The sequence below is a fragment of the Brienomyrus brachyistius genome, chromosome 10 (genome assembly GCF_023856365.1).
Source record: "Brienomyrus brachyistius isolate T26 chromosome 10, BBRACH_0.4, whole genome shotgun sequence".
Classification (NCBI taxonomy): domain Eukaryota; kingdom Metazoa; phylum Chordata; class Actinopteri; order Osteoglossiformes; family Mormyridae; genus Brienomyrus; species Brienomyrus brachyistius.
In genome coordinates this window covers 20125814-20142288 of record NC_064542.1, presented here as the reverse complement: position 1 = coordinate 20142288, position 16475 = coordinate 20125814, and the positions used below count along the sequence as shown (strand labels likewise).

Below are 16475 nucleotides of genomic sequence, written 5' to 3'. Positions count from 1 at the left end.
GGGCATTTCCCCCCAGGTTACCGCTGACAAGAGATTGCCCGCAGGCTGGTGCTTTAGAAAAGACAATCTCTTCAGGCTGCTCTAATGTGGGGGTGTAAGGTACCCATTAATATCTGTTTGCAGGCAAGAGAAAGACAGGAGGGCTTTTAAAACTTCTCTAGAATGTCGCAGTCCACAGCTTTGCTGCTTGCTCTTTGGATAACAAAAGAGGGAGCTCAGTGGCCAAATTCTCCTGTATTCAGAAGCAGCCATGGAAATCTGGGAATTCCCTTTAGGACAGCAAAATGCCGGTAGGGTGCACAGGCGACTGCGTCTTCCAGAGCGCAGCATGCAGGCTGTTTTCCTTCGTGTGCTGCCTAGGTCTGATGAATGTGAATTGCACCCATCCACTGTTAACAGAGCAGTTATGGGTTTAGGGGTCGGGGGTGGGGTGGGTTAAGATGAATAAATGACAACTAGGTCAGGCTCTTGTAGTTAAGATTTTATTTACATAATCTTTTTACATCAGAAAACATTTACACAAATTATGTTCTCCCCATTGCTTTTTTTGTCCACTATACAGCATTCTCTGGTCTGCAAACAGATAGGAAGGGGAAGAAAGTATGATCAAGTAAAACAAAAACACCAACCTTTAAATACACCACTTGCCTTGTGGGTGATAGATAGTTCAGTGTGTCCTACCAGGAAAGCGTTTGTTGTTGGGGGGGGGGGGGGGGGGGGAGGGGGTGAAAATAAAAACCGGCCTGGTTGTGCAGTTCAGGCCAAGTGGAGCAAGAGGAGCAGAAATGCCTTCATATTCATACGTCCATTTCTTTCACATTTTTGTATAACGGAGCCGAGACGGTCGGCCTTCGTGTAGTAAAAACATACGATGATGGCATGACATCATTTGATAGTGTCCACTAGAGCAATAAGTAGGCCAGACACTTGTGGGTCAAGACATCTTAAAGGCCAGCCCACACACGCACACAAACACACGAGTGGGGGGCCACCGGCCACAGAGGTCACCATGGGTTCCACATTAGGAAAAAAAATAACGGGACTTGGATAGCGAACCTGGAACTGAAAAGTCAGGAAGGAACCAGGTGGCAGATGCAGGCCGACTGCGGGTCGGGGCCGAGGCAGCGTGGCAGAGCTGCACTCCCGGCACATTCCCAACCTGCATTTTGAAGCCAATAAGATTCGGCAGGGTGTCACCAGGGACATGATAAATTTAAACTGAACTGATTCTACCCATCCTCTCAGAGCAGGCGGGTTTGCGCTGTGACAGCACTCTGCTATCCTATCAGGTATTGCGTCACCGGGAGAGGGAGGGGCCCGGCGCTCAGAGGAGATGAAAGGGATCTCATCTGCATGGTGGCTGCCTGGGCTTCAGGGGCACCTCCTGGCTGTGGGCTGGCTGCCTTCAGTTCTGGATTCCCTCCCCCAAACAGGGCCTTTTGATCATCGCTGAGTGCAAGCCCCTCCTCCTGCAGCCACATGGCGCCATGCATCCCGGGGCCCCGCCTCCTGCAGGCACGGGGCTATGCATCCTGGGGCCTCAGCTCTAGCAGCTACACAGAGCATCACCCCCCCACCACCATAACAAGGCTATGCCTCCCAATACCTCGCCTCCCAGGCCACACTGGGCTCCGCCACCCACAGCCATCAAACCACCCTACAGTGAGCAGGGCGATATTGTTAATCCAGCCCCCACACGTCAGTGGAAGCCACGACCTCAGCCACAGGACAGCCGTCAGATTACATTACCCAGCAGCGGATGCCTTCCCCACATAATCTCCTCCGGCAAATGAGCCTTACCTCCCCGGATGCTGGCCCTTCGTGTTTGAGCAGTGTGTGTGTGTGTGTGTGTGTGTGTGTGTGTAAGTGTGTGTGCAGGGGGAGGGGGGCAAACAATCTTACCCTCCACCACATACCGACACCACAAGCAGCTTCAAAGGGAAACTGAAACGAGTGACTTAGTGTTACAACCGACTCCTGACCAAACCAGAAGCATAATGTTGACGCTCAAAACAAGTTCATAATCAGAATCACAGTACAAGTACAAGGAGGGAGTTTCTCGGGTTAATCTGAAAGCACATTTCAGTGCATATTTGATTCTATTCACATCATGATCTCTTTGCACCACAACATTAATGGGGGGGGGGGGGGGTACTATTAATGGAACAGCAAATGAGGTGAGGCAGCAGGAGCGCCCCCCTGCTGTTTTGTCTTGTGGGGGGACAGTCCACAAGCAGACAGATGAGATACAGGTTGCGAATGCTACTCTCAGGCTCGCCCGACCATCTCACCCCCACCACGTGGAGCAGGGAGCTCCCAGAGGTATTCCAGAAAGATCTCTCTCTCACTCACTCACTCACACACACACACACACACACACACACACACACACACACAGAACTGGACAGTCTAAAGTACATACAGTATTGTAGTGATCTCTTCTACAGAACATGATACTGTTCGTTTGGGTTGGTTATGGGTACCTCAAAGTCTACAGCCCAAATACCTGATTTTGTATTTTTAAAAACATTTGGTGAAGGGAAATAGTGCATGCTGATGTCAATAATCAGGGGTTCACAGCTGTCAGCGCAAAACCAGGCCATTTGATCTTAGGCCAGTCATCCGGTTCCTTCGTGGTTGAACTGAAAACCGAATACTTTCAGCATGTTGTGAACAGTGAACCGCAGACAGGCCCTGATTCAGCGTCAGGCTGAGGTCGCCGGGCCGCTCCCACAGGCTGTTTAAACAGAAGCTGTAGGTGGCGGCCGCGGACATCAGCAGACCTCAAAACAACAGCATTCCAAGTGTCGCCAAGCAACCGCACTCCCGCCAGCAGGGCCTATGCACTGTGCTAGCGGGCTGGACGGTCTCCAAATGCTCCCGACCGTCCATTACACGCACAGCCAGAAACACAATCCCCCCGCTGGGGGAGGGGGGGGTCAATTGTTCCAAGCACTAACGAGAAAAGTCAATTATGCAGCCTGCACTGAAGCTAATCAGACCCACCCTGGCGTGCATGTGGAAGGCAAAAAGGACTACAGGGGCTGAAGTCCGGGGCTGGTGGGGGGTGGGGGGGGGTTAGAGGGTCGGCCTACAGCAGCGAGCAGCAGGACCCAGGCACCTGGCAGGAGGCGGGAATCACCCCCAGGTTCTAACATGTCATTCCCATTGGCATTACACACCACAAGACTGGGCATGAGCATAAAGAAACAGGATGAGTGAAACAAATAACAAAAATCACCATTAACACTCCTCAGCCTCGTCACAGCCCTCACAGAGCTCCTATCCTCACTAGCGATGACGGGGGGGGGGGGGGGGGGGGGTCTCCCTCTTGCCCATAACCCCCATTTCCACTGACTAGTACATACATGACAAGCTGATCTCAAGCAATTTTTTCGAAGAGGTTGGGGGGGGGGGTTTACTAGTAAATGGTTGGCATGGTCTGGGGAGAGGTGCTCACCTTTGCGACCGCCCATCCCTCCCAACAAGGGGCACTCACGTTTCAAACTGCGTGAGCAGGGCGCGCACCTCCGGGGTGAGCTGCTTGGCCGCCTTGGCTGCCTCAGCGATGGCTTTGCGGTATAAGCCCTTTCTTTTCTTGTCGAAGCGTGACTGGAAGTTCTCTAGGAAGGGGGGTGACCTGCGACAGGGCCAGGAAGGACGTGGTAGGTGACCCAAACCAGGAGATGCGAGCCTCCTGCCGGACCAAGAGCCCGTTGTCTTTACGGCTCACGGTGATGACTAGGATGCGCGCGGGCCACCAAGGGAAGCCGTAAATTTTGGCCCAAACGATGTCCCCTACGCATATGGTCCTGCCGTCGGCCGTGACGCACTTAGAGACGTTTTTGGAAAAGACTGCAGCTTTTAAGGGCTTGCTAGGTTTCTTCTCCTCCTTGGGGACCGACAAAGAGGAAGAGGAGGAAGAGAAAGACGGGGTTGTGGAGGAAGCAGTGACTATGGAGGATGAGCTAGGGACGGGAGGCGAGTGCAGCGCGCCGGGAGGGGGTAGGTCGAAGGTCTCGTGGAGCTACACTCCGAGTTGGAGGACTTAAGGTCATCGGCGCTATCGACGCTACACACAGAGACGCTGGAGGAGTCTGGCTGACTGGCGTTAAGGGACACGTACATCGAGAGGCTACCTGCCTTGGCCCCCCGCCTCTCCTCCCGCCCCCCAAGGTCATCAGCCTCCACGTCTGGGTCCCCGGGCTTCAGCTGGGGACTATGCTCACGTTCGGGGTGGGGTGGGGCCTCGGACGGGAGCAGGGATCCGAGTTCAGTGTCGAAGTCCGCAGGCGGGCGTGGTTTTCAGCAGTAGCAGCAGCATCGGCCAGGTGGGCGGAGCAGGAGGAGCGCGTGGAGGCACAGCGAGATGGCGCCGGTCTGCCTGCCACCCTGCTGCCATTTGCAGGCCCCCTGTCGAAGCCCAGGGCCACACCGCTGACGAGCTGTTCTCCTCGTTGCGGTACCTCTGAGGCTTGATGCGAATCCGGGGCGGCAGAGCAGCACTGCTAACCACGCCCGTTCCACCGGCCCCGCTAATCTGGTGCAGCCGCCGGGTGAAGTGGACCTTCTGGTGGGTGTCCTGGGGGGAGGAAGTCCTGCTTATGGGTGTCCTGGTGACAGCGCTGGCCTTGTCCCGCTGCCTCCGGTGCGTGACACGAGCCATCTTGAGCACCTCACGTGCCTTGCAGTGGTCCACATTCTTGTTCTGCAGCACCTTCTTGGCATTTAGCTGGACACGGGGGCCGCTGACGGCAGAGGCAGTGGCTGCATCCACCTTCATCACGCCGGGGGCCCTGACCTGGCCCACTGTGGGGGCAACTCGCACTACTGGCCCCTGTTTGCGGGGGCCCTCGGCCCTGGCTTCGGTGCGGGGTCGCTTGCCCGCTCCGGCCGTATTCTCGCCGCGCCGACGCTTGGCCTCCTCGGCGCGGCACTCTGGCCCGGGGCCACGCCTCACCTCCCGCTTGTCCCCGCCCACCACGGCACCCTTACATTTGTCGCAGAGCACCTGCCGGGGGCGGAGCTTGATGGCATTCATGATGGATGTGGGCTCCTCCCGGTACAGCTTGCGTTTTGGCCGTTTGATCTTGCGGGGAGGGGGCTGAGGTATCGACTGGCTGTAAGTGTCCCTGATAAACAAAGGTGGGGGGGTACGGCACCCCCTCCTGGAATAGAGGAGGGGGCTTCAAGGTCCACTGAGTGGTGGTAGGCTCGGGCTCGGGCACGCTGGGAGTCTGGCAGGCCTCGCCCCGCTGCTCGTCGGGGGCGCCCTGTTCCTGCCCCTTCTCCAACTCTGACGGGAATGGTTCTGCCTTTAGCTGCATAGTTTCGGGTTTATCCCTGTATTCCCTCTTGGGAAACACGGTGACCGGAATCCCGTACGGTCCGAACCTGAGGAGAGACATTTTTGAAAAAGAATCAATAAATAGGGCAGGCACTGGGATAAAAAGCCAGGCCATACCACGCGCCTTTTTTCTCCCCACGCCCGCATTTCACGCCCTTGCAGTTCAGCGAGTCCGACTTCGATCGTCATTATGAAACATTTAAGATGCGGAGGTGCAAGAAAGCGTTCCCTGTCTGTCGGCACTGGCGAAGGCAAAGCAGCTGGCTACAGCAGAGGAGTGATACAGTGCATTAAGTAAATTAGCTCCAAGATCTAAGGGGTTCATGCAGACGCACAAATCCACCCGAGGTTGCAGCACAGTCAAGCTCAAAGTGGGGGGGGGGGAACGACATCTTCCTGGCAACAGTCAATGAGAGCTGCTGTGCGCACTTCAAGGTACAACCTACGCCAAGGCTGGGAGGACGCCAGGAAACCGATAGACGAGACAAAATAAATAGGTCGCATTTGAGGCGTTCAGTGACATCTGACAGGGGAGTGGCTGACACAATGTGCCACACTGGTGTCACACACGTCCCAGAGACAACATCACGGGTCACTGGTCATTCTACCATCACATCCTGGGCGTCCAGATTAATGTGCTTAATGTAATGGGAGCTTTATTCCCAACTACCAGGGAGCATGTAGGTCAGAAACCTACAGGTATCCTGCCTTCACAAGCTTTTTATTGGTGGTGGTGGTGGGGGAAGGGGGGGGGGAGACAGACAGCCAAGGAGGACAGTAAACCCCTTCCAGCATCCAAAGGGGGACAGGCAGGCAGACTGCCAAATGACAGATAAAGACATAAAAATACATTAGCTAATTTAAATAATACACACGGCCACATGTATAAGATTGGGCTTTACGAGGACACATTAAGACACGACATGCCACAACAGGACAGGATTATAGCCCAGGTCCTTTCTCATGTGACTGACACATAACGGATCGATCCATCACGGTGTACGGCAGGCTGTGTAAGCGCCGACAAGCAAATGCAGCTGGAGCTTGCTGCTATACCAAGGTATTACAGCTATTCTGGGGGGGGCTGATCAAAAACGGGCACGGAGCTGAATCCCTGTGACTTAACCTTTGATCAGCTTGGCAGCAGCTCCCTCCGCACATCCCTCCATCTGTTTCCTCCATCAGCCGGCTGCTGTCACCTGAGCTCTCGGGTTCACGGCAGACCACCTGACCACTGTGGCAGTCCTACTGAGGCCGGCCATGTCTCCCTCCGAAGGAGGAAGGCGCTTAAGCAGTCTGAAGCCAGCCTGCCTGCTGTTCTGCTGAAGGTCAAGAGGAGAGCAGGTGACCCCCCTGTGCATCATTCTGACCGACACCTCCCCCCATGCCCTCCCGCCTGGGATGTTCTTACTTGACTGTAAACACACGTGAAAGGAAGGCACCCCGGCCTACAGGGGCCATGGACCTTTCTGGAAATATCTCCCCAGTTGGGACTTAAACAACAGCGACGAAAGACTTATGACATCCAGTTATACAGCTGAAAATTTATGGTGGAGCAGGTAAGCACCTTCTCAAGTTGCAAAGATAGGACCCATGAAGTCTTTAGCGCGGTAAAATGCACCGTTTATTCCATCATGCTGCTGAAATTAATTGCGCCATAACAGTCTAAACAGTATTTAAACACATCTGATCTGAATATATAGATTTATCATAAGACTGACAAGACGAACAGCCTACATCCTTCCACTCAAGCCTCTAACAGCGGCCGTCTTGCACCAGAATGCACGTCACCCGCCTACGCATGCATGCACTCCTACGCAGCCCTGCAACGTCACCCCATACCTGCCCAGCGGCCCAGCCTCACAAATAAGACCCCACTAGGGTGGAGCTGTGTGGAACAGACACCAATAGGCAAAGTCACCAGCACGCACTACCGATAAAGGCTGTCAGACCAGGTGGATTTGTACTCAAGAGCTGCAAAAAATTGTCTCATTAGAGTGGAGGACCTGGCTGTGCCAGCACCCTGCAGAGTCTCTAACGGGGAGCTGTGCGAGAGAGAGGGACACCAAGCTCATAAGCAGGCAGACATACTGGTCTGAGGTGGGTTCCTGGGAGAGAACACCACAAGACAAACAGCCTACACCCAGTCCAAAGCACTGGGGGCAGCGGCCGAGCTTCTGCTCTGCACTGCAGTTTGCTTAGTGGAAACTAGCTGTATATATCCGCGGTACCATAAAATCCCCAATCTATGGCCACCTGGAAATGGGGATTCAAAGATACGGTGCCCTTCTCAGGCTGGGGCTACAACCTCCCTACTTATAGATCTACTCCCCCTAACCAGCTCCAGTATAGTGAAAATTGGAGCTCCTGCAGTTTAACAAGCAGAGCATTGCGCTAACGACGCAAAGGTTGTGGGCTCAGATCCCAGGGAACACGCATAAATTGCAACCCTTCCCTCTACTGTAAGTTGCTTTGGATAAAAGCATCAGATAAATGAATTAAATTTAAAAATTATGCAAATGGTGATGCAAAGCGGAGCTGCCCTGAGGGAGTTACCCCCCATGCTAATGGAGGATCCTGTTACGCTAACAACTGTCCCTGATGTGAGCCGCTGGGTAGGAGCCCGCAAAGCCTCGTCCGTCTGTCCTCAAATTCATCAGGGAGGCGAGCCACTTATACGACGCGCCCCACGCCAAGACCAGGCCCCCGCTTGAAGGTCGACGGTCCCCCCCCGCGTGTCAGGATCACATGCTCATCCGTCTCACCCTTTCGGGGAAAGCGCTTCATTAAAATGCCTGACAAGACCACCAGGCGATTGTACGAATCACCCAGCTTTGGTGACATGTTCCCTGAAGGCTCCTGTATCCTCATCCCCACTTTACCAAATTCCCAATGATCTAGCCCTGTATTCAGAGCAAAAGCACAGGACCCATTGAATTATTTTGTCGTGCAACGTGATCTTACCCCAACAGCTGCTGGAAATTTGGTACGCCTTTTCAACCTGGGGTCCATGTCCCCTGGGGTGGACAGTTGCCGGAGGTCCGTAGAAACGTATGCCAGAATAACCATCATGGTTACACAATCCCAGCTAAGGGTTATTTCAAGGGGGACATATTGAGCTATAAGAGCGAATACATCCATAAACGGCCACTTCCTAAGAACATTAGGCATGAACATGCAAGACCACGTTCAGACCACTCTCCAGTAACTCAACCTCCCACCAGCAGAAGAAAAAAACTGATTTGGAAAGGCTTCCTTCATGTATCTTTTTAAACAGATGCAGCCATAACCACCATAGGCTTTGCTCCAGGTTTGATTCCTATATATTAATCTCAATTTCAAAGGATGTCAGATAGCAAAGCGATTGGTGCTGCCAATTTAACTCCAACCCTCAACTGGTCAAAATGCCGGCTTGACCAATAATGTGCCCGATACAGCCGTAACTCTGCTGGGTTCCGGTCAACTTGCCGTGTTGATTTATGAAAACCACGCTTTCTCCGCGCCAAACTTACAAGCCCTTCATGCTGACGTACTTAGGCATGGTAATTTAGTCCAGGGAGAATGTGTGGTCACACATTTCAAATAGAGATGTAATGTGGAGTGCGGGGCTGTGGGCGACACCACAGCAGGGATATGACTGGGGGGGGCAAAGGAAAAAATAAAATCTCTCCACCTCAAATGCATCACCCACAATCAACCAGAGCTGAAACGTCATTCCAGATGACAAACAGATTAGTCTTCTCTCCAAATGCATGGTCAACTTGGTTATCACCAAGCCTGTGGTCATAATTGTTGCCATCCTGAACCCTTAAACCATAACATAAAAAACTAAAAAACATGGCCAACGAATTTACTTTGCAGAAGCCAGATCTTGCACCAAGACCAGAAAGCAGGTCAACGGGATTCGCTGTCCAAAAAAAAAAAAAAACAAAAACACAAATCCCACTGTTTTTTTTTTTGTTCTTCACAAGTACGATGAAAACGTTTTGTTTTCAGCACCAGTCGGGGCAGCAGGATCTGCAGGGCACAGGCCTCATGGTCCACTTCTTCAGAAGAGTGGCACACCGACCCGAAGGTTCGAGTTCTGCACCAGCATGGGAAAACGTGAACATGTCAGCCCCCTACGCTGCTCACAGCTAAAATTAAACCAGCGGAAGGAGATAACTGGCAGCAGCTGATTACAGGCCGAACCACACTGGCTTCTGAGGACCTGAAAATCGCCGCTCTCGCTGTCATTTCCCACGGACGGGAGCCGCTTTTGTGTTTGAGGTGTGCCTCTGTGACGAGCACAACAAAACAGGTAATGAGAGGCAGCAAAACGACGTGCAGCCCAGCGTCCCCTGAGCGGTCATGTCTACTCACGTCCGCTGAGCCCGGGAGTGAGATGGCATGCTGTTCCCTTCCCCTCCCTGTGTGAGACGGCCATCAGCGGGACAGAGGAGGCGGCCCTCTCTGGGAGGAGAGAAAGGGCAAAGCGGATCCCTGCCTAAAACCACAGCTGAGGCCCAACCTACACTCAGCAGGAAAAGCAATTTGGGTATCGCCAACTGGCCAATGGTGGGCCGTGCGACCGGTCTGGCCAATCAGTGCTCAAGAAACCCCGGGGAACAGTGTGGCCTAAAACTCATTGTCAGACCCTGAAAGAAAAACTCTATTAACCCAGATCCCCTTTGACGACTTCTGGCAGATGTTAAAAGGCAGCTTTTGTCTTGTTAAAATTTAGATAAAACCAGGGACGAGGGGAGATTCTACAATGGATGAACAATCAGTAAGGGAGCGGAGCAGAGGAGCATCCCAACCAAGCATGTACTCTGTTTTCCTTCTTCAGTTAAATAGCTCTGACAGATACGCAACACACAGCAGTCGATGTGTGTCAGGCCATCAGAGTCGTGTCTTTACAGGATCACACACGAGAGAAGGGGGAAAAAAAGGCAAGAAATGCACGCCTGACGACTCACGACATACAGAAATAGAATGAAGGGGTGATGAAACGGGGCCGGGAGAGGTGTTGGAAAGAGAGTGAAACGAATTAAGACAGCAAACGAGAAGGGGATAAGCAGGGCGAGCCCTGGAGACAGAAATCCTAAAATATGTTTAGTTGAGAGCGACGCCAAATTGCAGCTGAGGGCAACATAAACTACAAAAAAAAAAAAAAACACAGTTCGAGTCTTAGTGAGATCACAGGGCTGTTAAGGAAGCAGTACATTAAGGGATTAAAGAGAAGGAGAACGTTTAGTGTGCAACATAAAAATACAAACAGCTAACAAGCAAGAAGATACAGTGCAGCCGTGAGATGACGGCTGCACGTCACCCTACAAGTGTTGACTAACGGGTTTGGCCAGTCTCTGGATACCAATCTCATGGTCCAGTGTGGGCAACTCCAGCTACTTGTGTCTGAGCAAAGCATACAAATTAGTTGTGTCACATTCCATTTTTTTTGGTGTCTTACCCAAGTGGACATCAGGATCCTAAATAAGCACAACCTAAGGTGTCTTTAATAACTTGTGGTTCTGTAAACCCTGCTATGTAAACATTCAACATGTGGAAAACACGGGCACATGGGTCCCTTTAAATAATACCGCTTAATGGGGAAACTGACAGAGATCTTTGGCTTTCTGAATGACAGTAAGTTAACAGACACCCATGTGACTACCTTTTAGAGAGATCCATAAGGACCCCCGAGAAGATTTTCTCTCCGAGCCGAAACGAGACCACCAGGGCGTCATCAATGATGTGATCCAACGAGACTCGAACCTCTGACCCGGGGATGAGCTGCGCAATAGATTCGGTCCGTAGCCCTTCGTCCTCGGGGCCGGCCAGCGCGGCTTTCAGCGGGGCGTCCTGCAAGTCGGCGCCGCTCAGAGGCGTGTCAAAGTGCCGCGGGTCCGATGCAGCCGTTATGCGATCCTTGTCCACCGGCGCCTCCGAATACGTGCGCTCCTCCCTGCCTTCGGCAACCGTGAGATGCTCCGTGGTCCTCGGACTTGTGGGAACCGCATACATCGAGTACCCCTGCAGGAGATCGGCGCTCCCCAGTCCGGGCTCTGGCGATGGTTCGACCGCAGGTGGCTCCAATGAGACGCGTACTTCAGGGTGGATGTCGGTGCCCCCGGTCAGGTCCGATTCCATGAGGGCAGCGCATCCTCTCCCCAGTTCAGTCATATCCGTTAGAGACAAAAAAGGCGCTGCGAGCCACGTCTCTGTCGGCACCGCCGGAACAGCCTCCGGGAACCCGCTGGACAGCTCTGCTGCTGCCGGTTCCGATCCGGCGGCCAGCTGGACTCGTACAGGCGACCCGCACAGAGCGACCTCGCTCACCGTCCCCTCATTGGGAGTCAACCCAGCGCACCCGAGGTCCCTCCAGATTCCTGTCTTGCAGCCGGGGCTTTTCGGGACGGCGTCGGGCTCACTTCCAGGGCTCCCCTCCGCGGCGTGTCTGTCCCCTCCGGGATTACAGCGAGCACTGCCCACGGCCTCTTGGGGAGGTCTGCGCTGCGCCTCGGCGCGACCCACGCTGCATTCCTGAGCTGCATCTCCGTTCTGGGGTACGCGCACAAGGTCCATCACTGTGGCGCGGTGCTCCGCAGCCTCGGCCTTAAATTGGGCCTCCCTCGCAGCTGGCTGCACCACCTCGTGTTCTAGCTCCGCTCCCTCCCTCGCTGTTGTGGTTGCTGCCGCAGAAGCTCCTGGCTCCGCAGCCACGGCCGCCATTTTCTTTCGATTCCTCCACCACCAGCTCAGCCTTCTCTCTGTGATAGGATGTAATCCCTCCCACCGCGACCCCACGGGACTTCCCATTGGCTGCAAAGCGAGGCGCTCGCGCATATGTTGCCCGACTCTGAGTCTATCAGGACGGAGCGCTGGAATCGGCCGTTATGATTGGTCAAATTCGCGTCCGTCGCATCGATCCCGTTACTTTTATGGATTAACGTTGCACTGATGGTGACACAGGGGGCGGTATTGTGTCATGTTTTTACCCTCCAGTAGCGAACGAAAATGCCCATTTGTAGTGCACAAAGCGATTATTCCAAACAAAAATATCATCAATATTATATGTAACTATACATTTTGTAAATATAATTAATAATCATACAATATAAATAGCAATTATAGAGAGATTATTAAATTCGAACATTGTTCTTTATGCATTTTTGTTCTTTCTAACAAAATCTTTACCCTACCAAATTACATTTAAATAATATGGACATTCCCAGGCGTAGTCTTACAATTAACATTTTAGCGTTCATCTTTTGCATCATCATTTTAGTCATAGTCTACCGAAGTTCCTCTTTGTAGTAAAAAATACTAGCCTTATCCGTATGACTTCTAAAGTGATCATTTCTGATGGCTTGAAGTTACCCAGAAATTCATATCGGAACCAGGAAAACATATCACCTGCTTTTATTTTAGTTCCCGAGCAGCCTTTCTACTATTGTTTTATGTTAGGATTTACATGCACTGTACTATGCTGTATAAATAATACAAAAGATATTAGCATAGTCATTGGTTAAATTCATTTAACGAATTCTTGGATCCCGGTGGTGAGTATTTCGCATTATTTACCCGTCCAATAAGTCATCTGAACCAACTGATACATTTACTGGTATTTCTACTAGGCGTGTTAAGCCTTATGAATCCACGCTGAAGTCGTGATTCAATGTAAAACCCATTTCCAAACCTGCCTAATATTTATACACCTCAATATGACAACACATTATCAAAATTACACTTAGTCTTCTAGAATACACCAGAGCAATAATACTATGCTTCATAGTAATGCATAGTTACCTAATGCAGTTCTTTTGAAATGCAAGCACTCTCCTGGGGCACAACGCCAGTTATTTAAGCACCTTGGGCTACTTCCTTGCATGAAGCAGCCGGTGCTGAAAATATGATGAAACGGTCAGCAATTAATATCACATCCATTAGGTGGCGTTTTGTTGTAATTATTTAGATGAAATACAATATTTACAAGAGTATCTGACTGCGGGTAGGCAATGTTTTGAGCAAGACAATTGAATATTTCGTTCCTCCTCAAACCTCAGAAGCCAGTTAGCAGTTGAACCCAACATGCCCCGATTTTAACGGATTGACCACTTTCCTGTGAACCATTACGGCATTTCAGTATGTATATATGCCCCACACCCCGCCTTGTGCGCACGCCTACAATGCGCCCCGCCCCCTCTCCCCTCTTCCCTCTTTTTCTTGCAGCTCATAATCCGCCCCCCTTGATTTGGTGCCTCTAATTGAACACTGCTTGTAGAATCATTACGCTTGTATCTGTTTTTCCAGCTAATAGTTTAGATGAATCTCTAAGTAAGAATGGACTGTTTAAAAATAGACCATGCACAGTATTTTATCTGATTACCTCCCGTTTGGAGTAAAACTGGAAACCATAGGTACTTACCTGGACACAGCTTCCCGGCCGGTAACGGCGGGTCTTAGAGTCTTACGAAGACCCTAAAGATATATCTTACGAAAGGTATTTGTTTTCCTACATATATTTCCAGAAAAATCTTCTAGGTTGCTCAAGAGAGCGACCAGAACACCTGATTGATTGACATTCCCTCCATACAGGAGCTGCGGCACGAGAGAAAGTGGTGTTCTTTATAAGTATAACACTGCAGGATTCCTTCAAAATAAAAATAAAGTACAAAATTAACAACTTGAATTATCTAATCGTAAATATGATTTTTGCTGATTGGGTGCACGAACCCGCCTCCCCAGATTGTATTATCACCATTTTATTTTTATTTGTTCTAAAAAGCACCTGCGTGCATTAGAATGTGTGCGTGCCATTCATATCGGGAGGAGCAATGGCACAATAGCTAAAAGAAAAGTTGTGTTACTTTCTAACCATAAGAGAAGGTCCTGTGTGCTTCAGTATTGACTACTAAGTATAACTAGGGTGCTATTTTGGAGGAAACACATTAGATTTACATGCAAATGTACCTGCACCGTCGACTCGTATCAATCTCATGAAGCAAAGTTTTGATATACTGCGATTTCGCAAATTTACAGAGGTGTGTGCGTTCCAGCGGCGTCGGAAATTGGGGGAACGCCTCCACCCCAGTTTCAATAGAACCCACCCCCCTTCCTTCCCAATTAATAAATAAATACCATAATCAACAGCACGAACCTTAAATGTCATTATGAATCCATGCATTACTGAGGCCAATTCGCTGCACATTCAGAGGTTAAACCTAATGATGACAGCGTGTAGTTGGAGTACGGAATAGTCTTCCTGCTAGTGTAGCGCAAGCTAAAACCTTGGGTTCCTTTAAATTAGAGCTAGATAAGATTTTAACAACTCTGAGCTATTAAAGTTCTCCCCAAACGAGCTTGATGGGCCGAATGGCCTCCTCTTGTTTGAAAATTTCTTATGTTCTTATGATTATAGTCATGTACCAGACAAAATCATTTTATCATATGGATCAGTTAATTTTTTTAATTAAGTGATGTTTGGTTATGAAACTGTATCCTTAAGGAGGTTAATCATATTTTAAATGAGGAGTATAAGTCAAAAACAGCGATAAGAGATAACTAAGATTTAAGGTAGAACTTATGAACAACTTTACGATAAGAAACCGGAAACCGGGCCCTGTGCAAATTATTATTAATACTAAAATGAGCTAATAAACAGGACCTTACAGACAGCGAAAAAAGTAAACAAATAAATTAAGTGCCTGTCAGAGGGATACGAAACCATCTACATGATCAAACTTATAAAACGTGTTCATCATACAATTGAGTGTTTTGTAGCTAACAGCCAAAGAAGATGGAAGAAGAATGTAGAGATAAGACACAAATTAACTGCGTCAGATTAAAGCGGAGACTTATAGAAACGCTTTAGAATCAAATGCCACCATTTTCCAAATCTGCGTTCTTGAACGGAATGTCTGGAAATACTAGGTGCAGTGCACGCTTGAGACTGCTAAGGTCACGAAGGCTGAACACAACCATTACTCAATATGGCACACGAGCTAAAACCTCAAGGATGTGTATGGACACGTCTCAAGGCTGATCTTACATGGGTTTTATGGACAGATGAGATGAGAGTGACTCTTGATGGATCAGGTCAATGGGCCGGTGGTTGGACACCTTCTTCAAGGACCAGCATGGTGGTGCAGGGGTGAGAGTGTAGGCTGCAGTTATCAGTGGTGAACTTGTCAGAACTTTACGACATGGAGGTGGTGTGAAAATTAACAACGAGATCTACTGCCAAATCCTAGAAGATACTGTCTTCAAACACTGGCACAGGAAGAAGTCTGCAGCTTTCTAAAAGGTTATGATATTCCTGCGAGACAATGCCCCTCCCTATGCATCAAAGTATTTCATAGATTGGCCTTGAAAAGCTTAAAAGGTGATTGAATTACGGCTTGCCCCCCTTCGTCACCTGACTCAACCCCCCATTGAGAACTACTGGGTCTTACCAAAGTGTGAGATTTACCAAGGTAGCACACAGCACCCTTCTCAGAGCAACATCTTGGAGGTGGTCCTAGCTGGCTCAGCTAATATAGGACAGGATCAAATCAAAAACCTGATTGGTTCAGTGGGCAACAGGCTCATGAAGGTTATTGATAAGAAAATTGGCTATATGGACATTAAACTTGGTGAAGTGGACTGTATAGAACGGCCAGTAGTTAATTATTACATACATAGACTAAATAACTAAGATTGTTTTTATTATTTCTGTTGATGGTGAAGAGAGAAAATCCACGTTAAATAGTTTCTGATTGTGTAATAATTTTGCACAGGAATAATCAAGCTTTTCTCTTTTATTTTTGTCAACGTCTAATGTAACATTTACTTTTACTAGGACCAAAAGAAAACTTCTGAATTCACTTTTATAAGTCTTGCCTGATAATTCTGCACAGAGTGCAAGCATGCAAGAATCATCCACTGTATATCGTCAAACATCACTTACACACCTATGTCACAATCTGAGTGCCCCTTTAAATTTAGTACATGAGGACTGTAACTATATCTGTTATGAAATGCTATGTTTAGATTGAGACACTGGTACTGCATTGAAAAGTAATGCCGTATATCTGGATTGTGCTGTAATAAGATTACATTTGCAAATGTGTTCTTTTCCCATTTTTATTCCTTAGCAAAAAAAATTAAA

At 49.8% G+C, this 16475-nt stretch overlaps 1 protein-coding gene across 1 annotated transcript; it reads right to left on the bottom strand.

Moving 5' to 3' along the window:
- Positions 1–3307: 3307 nt before the first annotated feature.
- pwwp2a (PWWP domain containing 2A) lies at positions 3308–12240 on the bottom strand. The gene is given in 7 exon segments (XM_049028668.1): positions 3308–3633; positions 3635–4023; positions 4026–4307; positions 4310–4426; positions 4429–5152; positions 5154–5394; positions 11001–12240. Coding segments are annotated over 7 exon segments (3063 nt in total). The 5' UTR covers positions 12173–12240; the 3' UTR covers positions 3308–3495.
- Between the last annotated feature and the right edge of the window lie 4235 nt (positions 12241–16475).